Below are 16,364 nucleotides of genomic sequence, written 5' to 3'. Positions count from 1 at the left end.
CAGAGGTCCAGAGTCGCACGGCAGCGTCGGGGCCAGAGAGGAAGAGGAGGAGGAGGAGGAGCAGTTGGGGAAGCGTCGTTGTCGAGCGAGCCGAAGGCGGTCCCAAAGACTGGGCTGGGCTGGGCTGAGGGTGCAGCAATGGTGATGGAGATCCAAGACCCGCGCTCCAACGTTAAGCCTGTTCGAGCATTAGAGCCGCTCGCCCTCATCAACAAGCTCCACCACCAGAGTCCGCGACCGACCGGGAATCTGGAGCGTGGCGCAGTGCAGATGCCGAGAGGTGGGCGGAGGGGGATTGCGCCATTGCGTGTCTTTGGGGTGTTGTACCCAGGTATTCAGGCAGATGATATGCACTCACAATCTATCGTGAAATGAAGGCTGAATGTAGGAGATAGGATGGATATCAGTGCATTGAAGGAAGACTTTTGGGGTATTCCAAGTCGATGCAGAACCAGAAGAAGGAAATCGCAGTGAATGAAGGGAGGGTTCTGACGACGAAGAAGAGGAGGATGAAGAAGAGACAGAAGAGACAGAAGAGACAGAAGAGACAGAAGAAGAAGAAGAAGAAGAAGAAGATGGTGATGACGAGCCGTTGAAGGATGATTATTGATCCAAGCAGCAGGAAACGGCGTAGGGACCAGCTGTTCGCGATCCTGGGAAGGTGCAAGTCCTGACATGGCCCAATGAAGAAGGTCGGTCGATCGACGGGGGGAAATCATGGGGACGGAATCATCGTCATGGGAATCCATTCACTGCATACATCAATACTATGAATACACCCTCACGTGCCATGTGTTAAAGGCATCATGGTCTATATCATCCATATACAGTAGGCATCAGGTCAGAGGGAATAGCATCGTGGGCCGACGGTGAAACTGCTTGGACATTCCAAACGCCGCCTCCTCTTCATGGCCTTGTTGTCAGCTATCGTATCTAGAGAGTAGGCAAGTTATTTGTGGGCGAACCTGGGCTTCATTACTCTACCGGGGGATTTACCCTGTAGCCCCGTCTACATGACTGCATATTGTAGGAGAGAGGAGAGGTTGAAACTTCGAGCCTAAGACTACCGGTATTTCACAGCTCTCTTTTTCCTTGTAGTTTACTTTTCTTTTTTTTTTCTGTTTTTTTTTCAATTGACGTGCTTGTCTGAAGAGCTCTACAGATGACAGGGACATGGTATGGGGTATCTTATCTATACATGTAACTATCTTAAATCCATATGTGTGTGCATGTATTGTGCAATCCTCCCCCCGCGGGTTGCTGCTTTCTCGAGGTGCAATGCCCATGCGATGGAAGCGGACTAGTCACAGTGCGGGGCTACGCCGCGGCAGCTCTACTCTACCGGTACAGGCAGGCACCACCACCACCACCACCAATACCACTGCTGCTACAACAGCCCAGCAACCTCACCAACCTCACTTGCTTCAACCTGTCTCTTGCACCAACCTTTGTGCATCTGACTGTCACCTATTCTTTACCGCTTCAAGTCTCCACTCCTGCCGTGTCATCGTTACAACCTACAAACACAGCTATATTGCACTGTAGCCATGTCTGACGATGATGATTTCATGCAAGACTCTGGTGATGAGGAGTAGGTTGCGCCTGCAAACACGAAGATTACCGGCTAACTTCTATCAAGGTATGATTTCGAGTACGAAGACGATGATGACGAGCAGAGCGGCGACGTCGACATTGAAAATAAATACTACAATGCGAAGCAACTAAAGGCCGACGATCCCGAAGCGGCCATTGACGAGTTCCTTGGTGTGCCTGCACTCGAACAGGAAAAGTCGGATTGGTACGAGAGAATACCGTCTTGACGAGTGAATACGCGCTGACGTGCTCGCAGGGGATTCAAGGGCTTGAAGCAGGCCATCAAGCTCGAGTTCAAGCTTGCGCGCTACGACCAGGTACACTACCAACTGTCGCAGCCAATGCCCGAGGTCACAGCTCACATTTCTCATAGGCTGTAGAACACTACAAGGAGCTGCTTACCTATGTCAAATCGGCCGTCACGCGCAACTACTCTGAAAAATCAATCAACAACATGCTCGATTTTATAGAGAAGGCTGCAGAAGATGCAGACGCGTATCGCTGCATGGAGAAGTTCTATGCCCTGACGCTCGACATCTTTCAGAGTACCAACAACGAGCGGCTATGGCTAAAGACGAATATCAAGCTTGCAAGGCTGTGGCTAGAGAGAAAGGACTACCGCCAATTAACGGAGAAACTTCGCGAGTTGCACAAAGCTTGCCAGAAGGAAGATGGAACAGATGACCCGAGCAAAGGCACATACTCATTGGAGGCCTACTCGCTCGAGATTCTCATGTATGCCGAGACCCGGAACAACAAGCGTCTAAAGGTGAGGCTGTTCCCGATCTGAGCACATGTGCATACATCTGACGCTATGACAGGCATTGTATCAGCGCGCACTCAAGGTCAAATCGGCGGTTCCACATCCCAAGATTATGGGTATCATCCGGGAATGTGGAGGCAAGATGCACATGAGCGAGGGCAAGTTGACCCCCCTTTGTTGCCCCCCTATGCCAACCCCATCGACGGGTGCTAATCCGCTGCAGAAAACTGGAAGGGTGCGCAGAGCGACTTCTTCGAGAGCTTCAAAAACTACGACGAGGCCGGCTCTCTCCAGCGTATCCAAGTATTGAAGTATCTAGTACTGGCGACCATGCTCTCGGGTTCGGATATCAATCCGTTTGACTCGCAGGAGACGAAGCCCTACCAGAACGATCCTCGCATCTCAACCATGACGGATCTGGTTAACGCCTACCAGCGGGAAGACATCCATGAATATGAGAAGATCCTGCAGAACAACAGGGATCTACTTCAAGATCCGTTCATCGCCGAGAACATTGATGAAGTTACGCGGAACGTGCGCACCAAGGCGGTCGTCAAGCTAGTCGCACCTTATACCCGGTTCACGCTGGCGTTCATCTCGAAACAACTCAAGATCTCCCTTCCCGAAGTCCAGGAAATTGTAGGCTTCTTGATCGTCGACAAGCGGTTACGCGGCAAGATCAACCAGCAGAATGGAACGGTGGAGATCGAGAGTAGTACAGACATGGATCGGGTGCTTGCGATGAAGGAGTGGACGACGGCCATTGAATGTCTGTGGAGTACGGTCCTGAACGAAGGCGAGGGCTTCAAGTCGGACGAGAGTGGTTCTCAGTTCACGCCTGGTGGGTCCGGCGGCGTGGGATGGAGTCAGACGGGCCCTGGGAACAAGCCTGGGAGAGCAAAGGGCAAGGGCCTGTCGGGTCGAATGGCCGGAATCGCAGGCAAAGGATGACTTGCAGCGTCGGTCGCGAGTGGTTCACAAGACCTCTATCTGGGTACTCGGGCGACCACGGGACTTGAGCCGTTACACATTACCGTCACCGAGGCCTTTTCCTTCTGGACGTCTAAGACATGCGGTCAGGTTTCCTCAAAGCAAGTGGCAGACTTGGTCCCATCGGGTCGCACAAGGCAAGAGTTTCCTCCCACATGAGCAGCAGGCGTCTCAACACGGCGGTTGAGGGGCGGACTTGTTCGGCTACACAGGTCGGGGAGGGGGGGTGGGGGGTGGCTATCTGCCACAGAGGTGCACAGGCAGTCATCAGCGGTTCTCTTGTATGTAACATGGCCTCGTTTTCTCGTTGCAACCCGCCAAGAATACCGAGGGTGTGGTCATCGCGGAGGCCTGCAGCCACTGTACGCCCCATTCGTGGATGCTGGTCAATGTGGTGGATTGAATCAATGTGACGCCGTGATTGTCGCGAACCTTTTTTTTTCTTTTTTTCGCTCTTCCTCTCGATACTGGTAGTCTGGATACAATGAGGGTAGAAGCATACTACCCACATACCACTACCTCCTCTCCTACTACCTACTACCTACTACCTACTACCTACACTGCCTACATGCCTCTGATCCGAAGCTAGGTTCGGGGAAGCGGGGCAAGGACGAGGGTCTGAGCCCAAGCGAGACGCACAGCTAATTAAATGAATGGCAAAGCTTCCCAAGTTCCCACCACTCTCTCCCACGCAACCCGCACACTCCCATGTCACCTTCACAGCCCTGGTTCGTTCAAGTTTGCGACGCCGAGCGTGGGGACGGCAACTGTCCAGGTCCCTCTCCACTCCAAAGGTTATCGTGGCGTGCCAAAGACGAGATTTCCTTTATTTTTATTGTTCTGTCGCGAGAGCGCCACGGGAGTGCGAAACGAATCATGCAATGCAGGCGGCCACTGTGACAGCAGCGTTCGACTGCGCGAGAGAGAGAGAGAGTGTGTGTGTGTGTGCTAGAGAGAGGGCCGTCTGGGCTTGTGTGAGATGGGTCAGAGGTCGGTCGCTTTTTCTCTGCGCCATGGGGAGGGGGAAGAGGTCCCACATTTGTCCATGATGCTGTGGTGGTGACTGCATTCCACTGGGTGACACGGCATCGCTGATGAGCAGGTCGATGGCTTGCCGTATGCAACACCAGCCTCACGCTCCGCTTATGGGTTCCAGACGGTGTTCAACTGCCCCATTGCCCCCCCCCCCCCCCGTAGGTATCATAGGTACAATCATGGATCCCTGCTCGGCATCAGATCATGATTGCAGTCTCGTGACTCTGTGGAAACCAATGTTGTTCCCAACCGCCCACCATGGATATCCATTGGCTGTGATGTGATGGAATAGGAGAGAACTGGTGTGGGTCCTTGATAGTTCCGAGATTTTCCTGAAGCCCCGACACCTACCACTAGGTAGAGAGGAGGTTGGAGTTGTGGGAGGGAGAAAGCCAGTGTGTAGTAGAGTAGTACCTACTCCTGTACTCTCGTCTCTAGGTACCCAGGCGCGCTTCCCATGTCGGCTTCCCCCCATGTCGGCTTCCCCCCATGTCGAGGGACCTTGCGTGATGTTTGGCCATTGCCGCGCTCATCGCAGCCCATGGCAGCGTTTTTCTTTTGCTCGAGGGTGCTGGTGCCAGGCGCTGGGGAGGGTGGAGTCCGCCCTTGGGAGCAGGAATGGCCCTCCCTTTGTGTACGCGGTGCGGTGGCCTTCTCCTCCCTCCGGGTTTCACCTGCGGTAGCCCCATTGCTCGCCGTGCAGGAGGCGCATTTAGCAGCAGGAGATCGATTCTGTGCTCCTCCCCGTCTCCCAGGTCCTCGGTGCAACAAGAGACTGGCCGTTTCATAGCGCCATGCTCAATGGGTAGCAGAGCGCTTTCGTGCCTGGCAGCCAACCTGAAATGCCCACTGGCACCGTCGTGAAGATCCCCTCCTTGTCTCTGCCATATATTGGCGCGCCCCTGGAAGCCCGGTGGGTATCACAGCAACGACACAGCTTCCAGCCCACGACAGCCGCGGCCACTTGCAACCTACTAATACCGCTGCTGCCCTCGCCAGCAGCTCGTGGACGAATTGCTGCTTGAGATCGATTGTTGCGTTGCCGAAGCGCTGTGGAATCTTGCCGTCCAATTGCTTGCCATCGAGGCCAGTCACGCTGCCACTCTGCTTGCCCCCGGGGCTCACACACACGCACACATACTGGGAGTGCAACACACATCGCGCGGGGGGGGGGAAAGAAAAGAAAGGATAGCATTGCCCTCGCACCTCGCCTGGAACGACTTGACTCCTCTTTCTTGTTCTCTCTTGCTTTCTTCTCTCTTCTTTCTTCTTCTGCTTCTTCTTCTTCTACATTGCCCTGTCACACAATACCTACAATACATTCACGCAACACATAAGACGCGCACACACACACACACACACACACACACACACACATCGCCCGTGCGAGTACATCATGAGCAGACAGCCGGTCATGACGGGCTATCATGCTCAGCGACAACATCACCTCTCGCAGCAGACGCATCCACACCACTATCGCATCCCGGTCACAAGCCACTATGACGGCGGAGGAGGTGTGGGCATGGGTATGGGCATGGGAGTGGGAGTGGGAGTGGGCGTGGGTGTAGGCGTGGGCGTGGGCCATTCAGGACTGGCCTTTGCGCGGCCGCTACCAATGCGCGCCCCGGTCCTCCCTCCCGCGGCCTTTAACCAACACACTGGCCAACACCACCACCAACACCACCATCCACTTCAGCAACAGCAGCAACAGCAGCAGCAGCAGCAGCAGCAACAGCAGCAGCAACGGCAACAGCAACAACAACAACAACAGCAGCATCAACAACAGCAGCAACAGCAACAGCAACAGCCGCAACAACAACACGGCCGCACGCCAAACTTCAACATGGCCGACCCCGCCGCCTACATGGCTTCTGAAGAGGAGCTCGCCCACTTGCAGAAGCTATCGAGCGAGTACCAGCCCGAAACCGAGGTAAGTAGTCGTGAGTGTAGCGGAGGAAGAGCAATCTCGTAAAATCCCCCCAAGTCATGTGCATACCTGCTGACGACGACCGCCAAACTCCAGGGCCCGCTTGTCGGCGAGCGCCAGAGCAGTGCAGCCATCACGACACAGTATGCCACTGCAGATGCCGTCTTCAGAGTCAAGACGGCCGCGCTGCCCACCAAGTATGCTTACTTCCGCACCTGTCGCGGTGACGGCCATTGTGGATGGCGAGGTAAGATCCCCCCCCCCCCAACCGCCGTCTTGGCTGCCCAGTAACTCACCACATGAGCGCAGCCATCGCCTTCACCTACTTCGAGGCCCTCATCCGCACAGGAGACGCCGACAAGTTCCAGGATGAAGAAGCCCGCCTCAACTCAATGGGCAATCTGCTCGAGCAGATTGGCTATGTGCGCGACATCTGGATCGACTTTGCTGACTCGGCCTTTGAGCTCCTACGCACACTGGCCAACTCGCTGCGCAACATGGACGGCGCGGCTTCCGACATTTTACTCCAGGCTTTCAACGACCAGCAGGCTCATGCTGGTATCGAGTCGATTGCCATCATCACCTACTTCAAGGCAAGTCTTTCCTCACGTGGCCCCTTGCTCCCCTTTCCGCTGCCGAATGGCCGACTGGCCTGGCCCCCTCTCCCCTTTCCGTTACGGTTCAGCCAACTGACCTGTCCAGATCCTCGCCAGTGCGTGGGTGCAGACACATGCGGATGATTTCCGACACTTTGTCCCCATGGGCGATGTCAAGGCTTACTGCAGCAACAACATCGATCCTCTGCAGAGCGAAATCGACAACATTGGCATCGCTGCTTTGGCAGAGGCCCTTGTCAAGCCTGCAGGCTTTGGTCTAGAGATTTGGTACCTCGACCGCTCCCCTGGCGAGGAAATCAATCGCAGCTTCTACGCGGAGCCTCTTGACCACAACAACATGTCAGATCCCAATGCCCACATGCTGAGGCTCCTCTACCGACCGTGAGCCCCATCCTCCCTTGTGCCCACCCGGCCCTACTAACTCGGACTACAGTGGGCACTACGACATTCTCTACAAGGCAGAAGACGTCGCCCAGCCAATCCAACACCAGCCAACGCTGGCACAGCAGCCACTCCACGTCGCCATGGCAAGCTACACAGATGAGTTCGTGCCAACAGCATCCAACGTGGCCGACGTCATGACGATGATACCGGGAATGTACTCTGCTGGCCTCGGCTCAAGATGGCCCTCGCTCTCGTACGACTTCAATTCGAGCCCCGCACCCCAATCGCATGTCACGCCCGTCCAGTCATTCGCCCCTGTTGCGACGCCCGCCACCCCCGTAAGCTCCTCGCATCTGGAGTTTGTTACCTCGATCCATCCCACATCAGCGAGCCAGTACGACACACCAAGCGTGCACAGCATCCATCTCGACCAGCCTCCTATGTCTCTGCCGATGCACCCGCCTCCCCCGCCTGTGAGCATCGAGCGAGCAGCTCCATTGGCAGTAGAGAGAGGTGGTCCCTTCCGACCCTCCATGTACGAGTTGGAACCAGGCTTTGGCTCTTCCATGCAGGTCCAGCCGTTTCAAACGTCCATTTTTCGCAAGTAAGTCGTGCATGGATCCCACAGCCTTCTATCCCGCTCTAACCGCTCCCAGCTCTCACTACAACACCGCACATTTCTTGAATCCAGAGTTTCAGCCGGAGGAGTGGTGTCCGGATGGAGAGTATGCTGGCAACAAGGGCCGGCACAAGTCGCACTCCGCATAGGCGTCTTTCCTTGCATGCTTTTGGCTCCTCTGCGCTTTCTCGTGGCTTTTCTTCCGACATCTTAGCGGCTATTAGCGTGGCGTTTATCGAGCTTGCGTTGCTTTGCCTGCTAGTACCTGCATCTTCCCACGGCCTCACCACATTTACGACGCGCAATGACGAACCGGTATCATTGTTAATCTTTTTCGGAACATCATTTTTGTTACTCTTACATATGCAAAAGCGGCAGTGCTACCCGGCGCCTGCAGTTAATTTCGGCACACTTTATCATCCTCAGCGTTATCATCGACTACCAAATCCCTTTTTCCCACTGCGAGGGCGGAGTACTGTTATTCGTTTGCCAGCCAGACACAATTTCCCATTTTCCACAAACTGCAAAGAAGCCAAATCTCCGCAAGGATGCTTACGACTGTGACGAAAAAACCAAAGACTATCAACCGTCAAGGGTGAACCGACCTTAGTGTTGAACATTTCTTATAGTGGCTTTTGTTGGATTTTTTTTTCTTTTTGGTTCGTCGCACTACATATGGTAACCGATCCTCGACCCCATCATCGATAATCCCCCCGACACACGCACACACCCTTAGCCATACCAACCTCCTTCCTCTCCATTTAATGCAAAACAATATTCGGTACCGCGCGGTCTATTCATCTCCCCACCCTCTACTGAGCCCCTTTCTCGACAACCCCCTCGTCTCGTCTTCCAGCTTCCCTTGCCTCGCACCCCTACCCCGGCCCGACCCTCCCTCGCATCGCCCTGAAACAAAGCTACCCTGTCACTTGCATGCATGCATGCCAGCACTCGACGCACACCTTTGTCTGGGCCTGCGCAATCACACGCGCAGATTGGTGCTGCAATGTGCACAAACAAACCTCGGGTTTTTTTTGTCTTTTTCAGGGCTATTGGCTTGTTGATGCAATCACGCGCAATCTTTGTCAATTGGTCCTTGTCAAATCTTGGGGTGGGGGGAGGGGTACCACCGGTAAGGATTTATTCCCGGATACATTGATGCACTTTGTACTGTACTGTACTGTGGTGGTATCACGGCTTCTCTTCCACCATGTCATGCGATGGCAAACATTGACACAAGCACGGATGTGTGATGTGTGATGTGCGATGTGTGAGTAGCCGAACCCCGTAGCCAGTGTAGGTAGAGCAAACAGAAAAACAGAACAAGGACGGTGGATTCATGGGTTTAGAGGGTGGGGTTAGAATAGACGCCAATTAAAAGAGTTGACACATTTTTGGGGTTTGTGTGTGTGACTTGTGACTTGTGAGGGTGACCTTTATGCCCTCTGTGACGGTTCTAGACGGAGTGGGTAATGGGTGAGTCACGCTGTTGTAAATCCAGGACCTCCAAACCGAAGACTTGGAACGAAAACAGAGGTTGGAAAATGTCTCAAGCGTACGTATAGGGCGCGTCATTGTTTTCTTTTCCATTCCCGTTCCCGTCGTCGTGGTCGCCATCGCATCAGCCAGAAAGCAGGAAGAGCGGGCACGAAAACCAAGCATGTAGAGCCGACCGACTCCGGGCAAAACGAAGAAGATGTGCATTCTCAGTTGTGAAGGTGTGGATTATTGTTTATACGTGAGAGAGGGGAATATGTTCAAAGTCTTGGATTGCTGGACTTGGATTCCTGGACTTGGATTGCTGGACTTGGATTGCTGGACTTGTATTCCTGGACTTGGATTCCTGGACCTAAACCTCCGCTCCTATCCGTACTTTTTCACTGCTTCTCCCGCACTCCTTGTCTGTGGGTGTATCATCATGATTTGCTGTATCAAACCTCCTCGAGCCATCCCGCCTTGTCTCCGTCTATCTTGCCCCGTCTCTTGTGAATGCGGCACAGCAAACGATCAGGACTTTTTCCACGTTTGAGATTTTCAAAATGGAGCATCTGGGTTGGAGTGTTGACTGTGACTGTTAGGGAGCCTAGGTGGCTGTGTATCAAGAGTAAGAGTAGGGAGGAGGGGCATGGGGTGGTAGGGGTGTGGACCGGTTACTAGCTATCGCTCGATTTTTATCCCTTCCTCCTCCTTATCCCCTCCTATTCCCTTCCTATTCTCTCCATACCAAAAGTACATCCCAAGCCCATGCCCAAGTCATACGCAGTGAAGAATAGTGAAGCAAACGCAAACAACACCCCACCCTACCTAAACATTCCAAGCCATTATGTGTATCTCGTACAAAGTCTCGTACAAAGTCTCGTACAAAGTCTCGTACATAGTCTCGTCGACCGTATCCCAAACCTTTGTCCTACAACATAGGCTTGATTAAATAGCAGACTAGACAAACGGCCGGCCGGCTGGCTGATCGGAGACGGGGCGGGGATGGGATGTCTCAGTCCAGGGCGAGATGGACGAGTTGTGAATCCAATGGATCGGAGTCACGTTTGCATTTTCTTCGAAACGGGGTGGTGTCGGGTTCGGAAGGCGCCGAGGTGTGGCTGTTTGCGTATAGTTTGTGCGAGCGTGTGCGTATAGTTTGTCCACACATGTACTCCATGTATCTGCACACATACGTCCCCGTACACCCGTGTATTCCCCCAACGTATGACAACCCCAAGCCACACCCACACAACTGCAACCACCACACCATCTCACCGCCCGTCCCAACCACCTCAAGTCTGCAATACGGGCAACGCGGGCGGGGAAAAATGGTGGAGTGTTTGCTGTGGGAACGTGCTACGAGGGGCGCGGTTTACATGCGGGCTTGGACCACTGCATATTGAGGCAGGAGGAGGGGGGGTGAGAAAGCCGGAGTGTGAGGGGGAATGGCGTTGGGTCTTATGGCTGGCGATGGCGGTGTGTATCTTTTGTGCGGTTTGTGCGGACCTGGATGGCGACATGGTGGAGGGGATGTGGATTCGTCTTGTCGTCGTCAAAGGATACATGCATGCCTGCGTGCAATCTCAGGACCCATCGGCGCCATCGGCGTGAGAGGATTCAGATTCCGAGGATGAGGCGTCATCCATCTGCACGTCTCCGTTGGGGCGAGCAGATTGCTTTTGCGCGCGCGCCTTTGCACGAGCCGCCCGTTTCTTCTCGCGCGCCAAAAAATACGCATTCTGCTCGCGCAAGTCGGAGAGTTGGGAAAAGGTGAGTTTTTGGATGCGCTGGAGGCTGGCGAGTTGTGCCTTGACTTGCTGGAGCTCCGTCTGTTGGGCAGCAGTTGGAGGCTCGGAAACTCCGTCGTGCATACTGTCTTGGTCGAGTGCCATAAAATCGGCAGAAGCTGGCATGCCTTCCTTGGCCGACGTGCCCCACGTTTCCAACTCGGCCAGGCTTTCCTCCAACATACTCGTGGGGAAACTGGGGTGGCAGAGAGCCTCGTCAAAGCTGCTTTTGGTCGTCGATGCCTTCTCAGTAGCGGACACGTGGGCACTGCGTAGCCGACCAGTGAACTGCATGCTCAGCGTATAATTTGGCGGGACAAGCGCATTCCCACTGGCGAGTGCCGCATCCGGTTTCGGCTTCACAATGGCTTGGATCTTGAATGTCGATTCCTGCGTGGTCGCAAATCCAGTTGGCGGTAGGAATTGCAGGGTCGAGACGGGACCGGGCAGATTGACCAGGGTGGAGAGGTAGTTTGCCTTTGCAATATCCCACGACGCAATCTTGCCAGTTGCATGGCCAGACACAAGGGTGGTCCCATCCCAGCTCAAACCCAAGCTCAAAGCTCCTCCCAGCTTCTGCGACTCAGCATGGAAGCGCGTCTTGGACGAGGGTTGCACGGGGCGATGGGAGGAGGCGCTATCACGGAGCACATCGACGGCAGTGGACTTTTGCACGTCATCGTAGAAGTCTATGGTCTGCAGACTGCCGTCGCCATAGGCAAGGTAAAACCCACGGTCTGCAGGGTCCAGGATAACTGCCGTGGGTGCTTCAGGAAGCAGATACGTCCTCAGCGCCTGGCCATTACGGTAGTCCCAAACAATAGCCGACTTGTCCCCGGATATGGACACGGCAATGTTGGCATGGCTTGCGCTGTGGCCACAGGCAATGGCTGAAATGGGTCCGCGATGGGTTGAGAGGGTGTGAATGGGCGAGCGCGAGGTATCAGGCGAGAAGGCAAGAATGGCAGGCAGTGCCCACACATGAATCATAGCGTCCGAGGAGCCCGAGAGGAAGAAGTTGGACGAGGGGTCCACGACCAGACACGTCACGGGCTGCAGATGCGAAGTCGACGTCGAGACGAGGCGACCTGAGCAAATCTGGGGTTACGCATTAGAAAACAGACTGCACGTTGCAATATAATATAGTAACAACAACACAACAAGAATAAAGACTCCCACACCACAACTAACCTCCCACGCCAACACCCGTCCACTCTCCGTGCCCAACAACAGCACCGTATCCCGCGCCGCAAGAGCAATACTGTGAATCCTCTCTGGAAACGGCACAAGAGCCTCCTGGTTCCCCCTGTCGCGGCTATAAACGTGCACAACCGCCTTATCCGCCTGGGCAGCAAAGATGTGCTCATTGCTCACGGCGATGCCATTGGGCGCACTCGCGCTCTTCTTGAAGACTTGTCGCTGCGCCGCCAAGGGCTGGAATTCGTGTACGAAGATGGCGGCATCCTTTTGCACGCCCGTGTTGGGTTTTGTCGAGGCCGAAATGGCGGCCACGAATTGTTCGGTGAGCATGGCCGTGGGCGCGGTTGTTTGTTGGTTCGAATGTGTCGAAGATGCGACGACGACAATCGAAAAAAAAGTTTGGGGTGTGGAGTGGTCGAGCTTCATTTCATGTCTGTGCGTTGCCTACCTCGGTGAGATCCATCGCGCCTCCAATCAGACACGCCCAAACTCCGCATTAGTAGCACTACACTACAACTACCACCACCACCACCACCACCACCACTAAACACCCACCAACCATACCAATCCTAATCATGAATCAAGGTATACTGCATATTACAGCAATCGTATAGCCAGCCATGATATCTACCAAACTTGAACGTGATGAAAAACCCCCCATCACCACCCCTTCCCCCCCTTGAAAACAGGCACCTCCCCAAAATCACCCACACTCCACCTAACCCTCCCCTCCCCATCCAACCACGCCCCCCGATCCGAACACCTGACCCCCTTCTCCTCATTCTCCCTCACCTCATGCGCACTAACCCCAACCTCATCCCTCGCCAACCACACCACCGGCGTGCTGCTCGTATACGCCGGATTCGCATACGCCTTGGCAACCTCGTCGTCTGTATACTGCGGCTCGTCATCCTCGTCCCAGTCGCCGTCACGCAGCCAGGCTTTCATGGCCGTGTAGCTGGCGTAGACATGGGGCTGTGCGAAATGCGCTAGGGGTGCAATGGTCGAGGGCTTGAGACTTGTGCGCGAGGAAAGGCGTTGAATATGGGAATCCGCATGCGCGAGGGCCGTGGACTCGCCTTGTTCAGCTGCGCTCAGTAGAGGCGCTTGTTCATCTGCAGCACCCTCGTGCTCTGAATCCAGGGCAAGATCTGTGGGCAAAAAGTTCTCGAGCGGCGCAAAGTAGCGGTTGGTTGTATGGTTGAAGACTGCGGTTGCGAAGAGGAGCATGAGTATCATGATACCTGGCCCTGTGGCACCGCGGAGGCTGAACAGCCCAAAGAGGCAGAGCTCGGCAATGTAGATTCCTGTGAGGATTTGTTGGAGGGCGAGGGTGTAGGCGTGACCTTTGGTGTCAATCTTCGGATTGTTGGTGAAGAGGAATTGATAGCGGTAGGACCAATAGAAGATTATGAGACCAATGGCGGCAAAGCCGAGCACCAGTGGCGCGATGCACGAGTACGCAATTGCTATTAAATGGTTAGCAGAGTAAACAACTCCTCAGTGTGTGATTCACATACCAATAATGACAAAGTTACCGTACTTGGGGAAGAGCTTGCCCCATGCCATACCCTTGAGGTCGATGAAGCTGTTGTACTTCCTTCTCGGCGTGTTGTCGAATACTCGATCGTAGAAGACGTAGAAGAGTACATCCGAGTAGTTCAAGATATTACTCGGTGCATTGCTCAACGCCTGGACTACAAAATACGTAAGGTACGTATTCGACGCAGAAGGGAGACGTTCTGCAAGCAACTGCGGCACCGAGCCAGGATTCATCAAGAGCTGCGAAGCCACTGCCGCAGCTCCAGACGACAGCGTCGTAACCAAGAACACCTGCAGGACCTGAAATACGAAGAACCATTTCAGTACCCGCAGCTCAACCGTAGTCTTTGTCGCGTCTCCAAAGTAGGTGAAGATATCTGTAACAGTCAACCTCGTCCTCCAATCAGTCTCCAGAGAGGAACAACTTACTCCTGAATATCTTGGGCACCCATCTCGCCAACGCACTCAGCAGAATCGGCGGTATCAACCCACTCAGCAGACTCATAATCGACGGCGGCAACTTGTTCAGAAAGCTCAAGAACTTTACATTCTCGGCCAGATACTGAATGTTCGACAGTGCACCTACAAGGGACACCGGAATAGACCAGAACAGAATCGTAGCAATCACCAGCGTAATCGCAACGCCATCCTGCGATATTCTGCGTGCAGGCGCCAAATTCAGATTCTTCCAAATGACGTCGTTGGGCCTGACGCCTGTATACCGCGGAGTGAGTGAGAGAATGTCCGACGAGGCAATCTGCTGACACGCGCGCTGAGCAGCGACTTGTGAGCGAAATTCGACAAAGACTGCTGCTGCGCCATTCTGGCTGTCGACATTCTCGTTGGAGTCGCGGGCTTTGGTGATTTCGGCCTCTTTTTCCTTGATCTGATTGCGATAGTAATCAATGCTGTCGACTTCCTTGCCAATGATTGGCTTGTCCTCTTTGTGCGTTGGTCGCAACGACTTCTTCATTTGTTTCGGAAGATTGTCGTATTTGATGTTGCGGTTTTGATTCTTTCGAACTTCCCGGTTGATGTTCTGGATCAGCGTCATCTCCGCCGACTCTAGATCCTCCACAAGAGAGTTTCTCGCATCGACCAAGGACTGCAGCTTGTCAGCCTTGGTTGCCGGCCAAATCCTGACTGCATCATTCCCAAAAAACCGCTGCATATTCGCTTCATCCAGCGCAGCCGTCGGCGCAGCGAGATAAAGCACCGTCCTCGAAGACAGCCTCTTCGCATTCTTCTTGGACAGATTCCACGCCTGCCTCAACCCAATAAGCCACAGCCTCTCCCTCGCAACAGTGAACATGACGAACCCAAAGAACACCCAGGCCACAACAGCATGCGCATACAAGAGTTCAGTCTTCTTCACATTCCCAATCGACACCCGGTTCAGCTCCTTGCTCCTCCCGCCACCAAACCAATTCACCGGCCCCAAAATAGGCCAGGTAAGAGCAACGCCAGCCACACAGATGAAGATCAACGTGCGCATGAAGCGCAAAAAGAGATACGAGTCCAGCGAAACATGATACAAGACGAATTTGTCAGGCACGGTGCGCATCGTGTGCAGCCAGTCCCAGTACCCGGATGAGCGGTTGCGACATGGCGTCCTGTCTTTTTCTGGAATCGTACCGATGAAGGTCCTGGGAAAGTAGATCTTGGGGAAATGAGGCCTGACGATGACGAAAGCTAGGATGTTGAGTGCCGCAATGACAGCCGTGGGGATGAATGCCGCGGCTAGAGCTGCCAGTGACGAAGGACCACTTGACTGTGTGGGTAGTAAGTAAAGAAAGGCTGCGTCTGGGAGATGGAGAGATGGAAAGATGGAAAGCCAGGATTCAGGGATATACATCGACATACCGACCGACCATGCACAACCTCCCCTACATTCGCCATGATAACCTTTTGAAAATCCATCATCAAGCTCCAGCCAGCTCCACTTTCTCGCAATAAAGAAATCGGGCCCAGTTCATACCAAGCGAAAAACAATGATAAGACTTCCGTGACACAGTGTTGCAGTGAGGGTCGAGCGAGGGCTCAGGTTGCTTTGGACGCCCCCAAAGGCTGGGTGGGATATGACGTCGACGCTTGGCACACACACACACACACCGGACAGACACACACGCGCGTCCACGTGACTCAGCTGGAGAGGCAGGCGCGTCGAACAAAAAAGGTTTATCATTTGGCAGCTGGAGAAGTGCTGGGAGAGCAAAGTTGGGCAGGGGACGCGGTTTTATTACAGTATAAGAATCTTGTAGATAAGAATGATTGTACCGCGGCCAGTTACCATTTGATGGCCCTTTATTATGTTGTAATTCAAGACATGATATCAAAGTCTCCGTACCCAAGACTCCATGACCCCCTCGCCCTGAGATGGAAAACCGTGCCATATACGCCAAACAATCAAACACCAGCGCCAGACATG

At 54.0% G+C, this 16,364-nt stretch overlaps 5 protein-coding genes across 5 annotated transcripts; 2 read left to right on the top strand and 3 right to left on the bottom strand.

Annotated features, from left to right (window-relative positions):
• Window positions 1-335: 335 nt before the first annotated feature.
• IAQ61_009444 (uncharacterized protein) lies at window positions 336-985 on the bottom strand (the record flags this gene model as incomplete). The annotated part of the gene is made up of 1 exon (XM_066098389.1): window positions 336-985. The coding sequence occupies exon 1, from the start codon at window positions 747-749 to the stop codon at window positions 336-338; it is 414 nt and encodes a 137-aa protein (XP_065951548.1). The 5' UTR covers window positions 750-985.
• A 264-nt stretch (window positions 986-1,249) lies between these two features.
• On the top strand, window positions 1,250-3,590 carry IAQ61_009443 (uncharacterized protein). Its single transcript, XM_066098388.1, has 6 exons — window positions 1,250-1,591; window positions 1,640-1,798; window positions 1,850-1,910; window positions 1,967-2,362; window positions 2,415-2,514; window positions 2,580-3,590. The coding sequence occupies exons 1-6, from the start codon at window positions 1,548-1,550 to the stop codon at window positions 3,305-3,307; spliced, it is 1,488 nt and encodes a 495-aa protein (XP_065951547.1). The 5' UTR covers window positions 1,250-1,547; the 3' UTR covers window positions 3,308-3,590.
• Window positions 3,591-4,630: 1,040 nt separating this feature from the next.
• On the top strand, window positions 4,631-9,034 carry IAQ61_009442 (uncharacterized protein). Its single transcript, XM_066098387.1, has 6 exons — window positions 4,631-6,311; window positions 6,405-6,555; window positions 6,618-6,901; window positions 7,011-7,306; window positions 7,359-7,913; window positions 7,966-9,034. The coding sequence occupies exons 1-6, from the start codon at window positions 5,778-5,780 to the stop codon at window positions 8,075-8,077; spliced, it is 1,932 nt and encodes a 643-aa protein (XP_065951546.1). The 5' UTR covers window positions 4,631-5,777; the 3' UTR covers window positions 8,078-9,034.
• A 1,330-nt stretch (window positions 9,035-10,364) lies between these two features.
• On the bottom strand, window positions 10,365-10,805 carry IAQ61_009441 (uncharacterized protein; the record flags this gene model as incomplete). Its single annotated transcript, XM_066098386.1, has 2 exons — window positions 10,365-10,659; window positions 10,768-10,805. The coding sequence occupies 2 exons, from the start codon at window positions 10,803-10,805 to the stop codon at window positions 10,365-10,367; spliced, it is 333 nt and encodes a 110-aa protein (XP_065951545.1).
• Window positions 10,806-10,990: 185 nt separating this feature from the next.
• IAQ61_009440 (uncharacterized protein) lies at window positions 10,991-15,835 on the bottom strand (the record flags this gene model as incomplete). The annotated part of the gene is made up of 6 exons (XM_066098385.1): window positions 10,991-12,292; window positions 12,386-12,838; window positions 13,187-13,863; window positions 13,915-14,313; window positions 14,366-15,707; window positions 15,800-15,835. 6 exons carry the CDS (start codon window positions 15,833-15,835, stop codon window positions 10,991-10,993), a joined length of 4,209 nt encoding a protein of 1,402 aa, XP_065951544.1.
• Between the last annotated feature and the right edge of the window lie 529 nt (window positions 15,836-16,364).

This window comes from Plenodomus lingam (assembly GCF_022343315.1).
Source record: "Plenodomus lingam strain CAN1 chromosome Unknown contig_6, whole genome shotgun sequence".
NCBI classification, from domain to species: Eukaryota; Fungi; Ascomycota; class Dothideomycetes; order Pleosporales; family Leptosphaeriaceae; genus Plenodomus; species Plenodomus lingam.
This window is presented reverse-complemented; position numbering and strand designations above follow the sequence as displayed.

Coding starts and splice junctions, on each gene's coding strand:
- IAQ61_009442 (XM_066098387.1), top strand. CDS start 5,778: ATGAGCAGACAGCCGGTCATGACGGGCTATCATGCTCAGCGACAACAT. Junction 6,312..6,404: donor AGTACCAGCCCGAAACCGAG/GTAAGTAGTCGT, acceptor GCCAAACTCCAG/GGCCCGCTTGTCGGCGAGCG. Junction 7,307..7,358: donor CTGAGGCTCCTCTACCGACC/GTGAGCCCCATC, acceptor CTCGGACTACAG/TGGGCACTACGACATTCTCT.
- IAQ61_009443 (XM_066098388.1), top strand. CDS start 1,548: ATGTCTGACGATGATGATTTCATGCAAGACTCTGGTGATGAGGA. Junction 2,363..2,414: donor GGAACAACAAGCGTCTAAAG/GTGAGGCTGTTC, acceptor ACGCTATGACAG/GCATTGTATCAGCGCGCACT. Junction 2,515..2,579: donor CAAGATGCACATGAGCGAGG/GCAAGTTGACCC, acceptor AATCCGCTGCAG/AAAACTGGAAGGGTGCGCAG.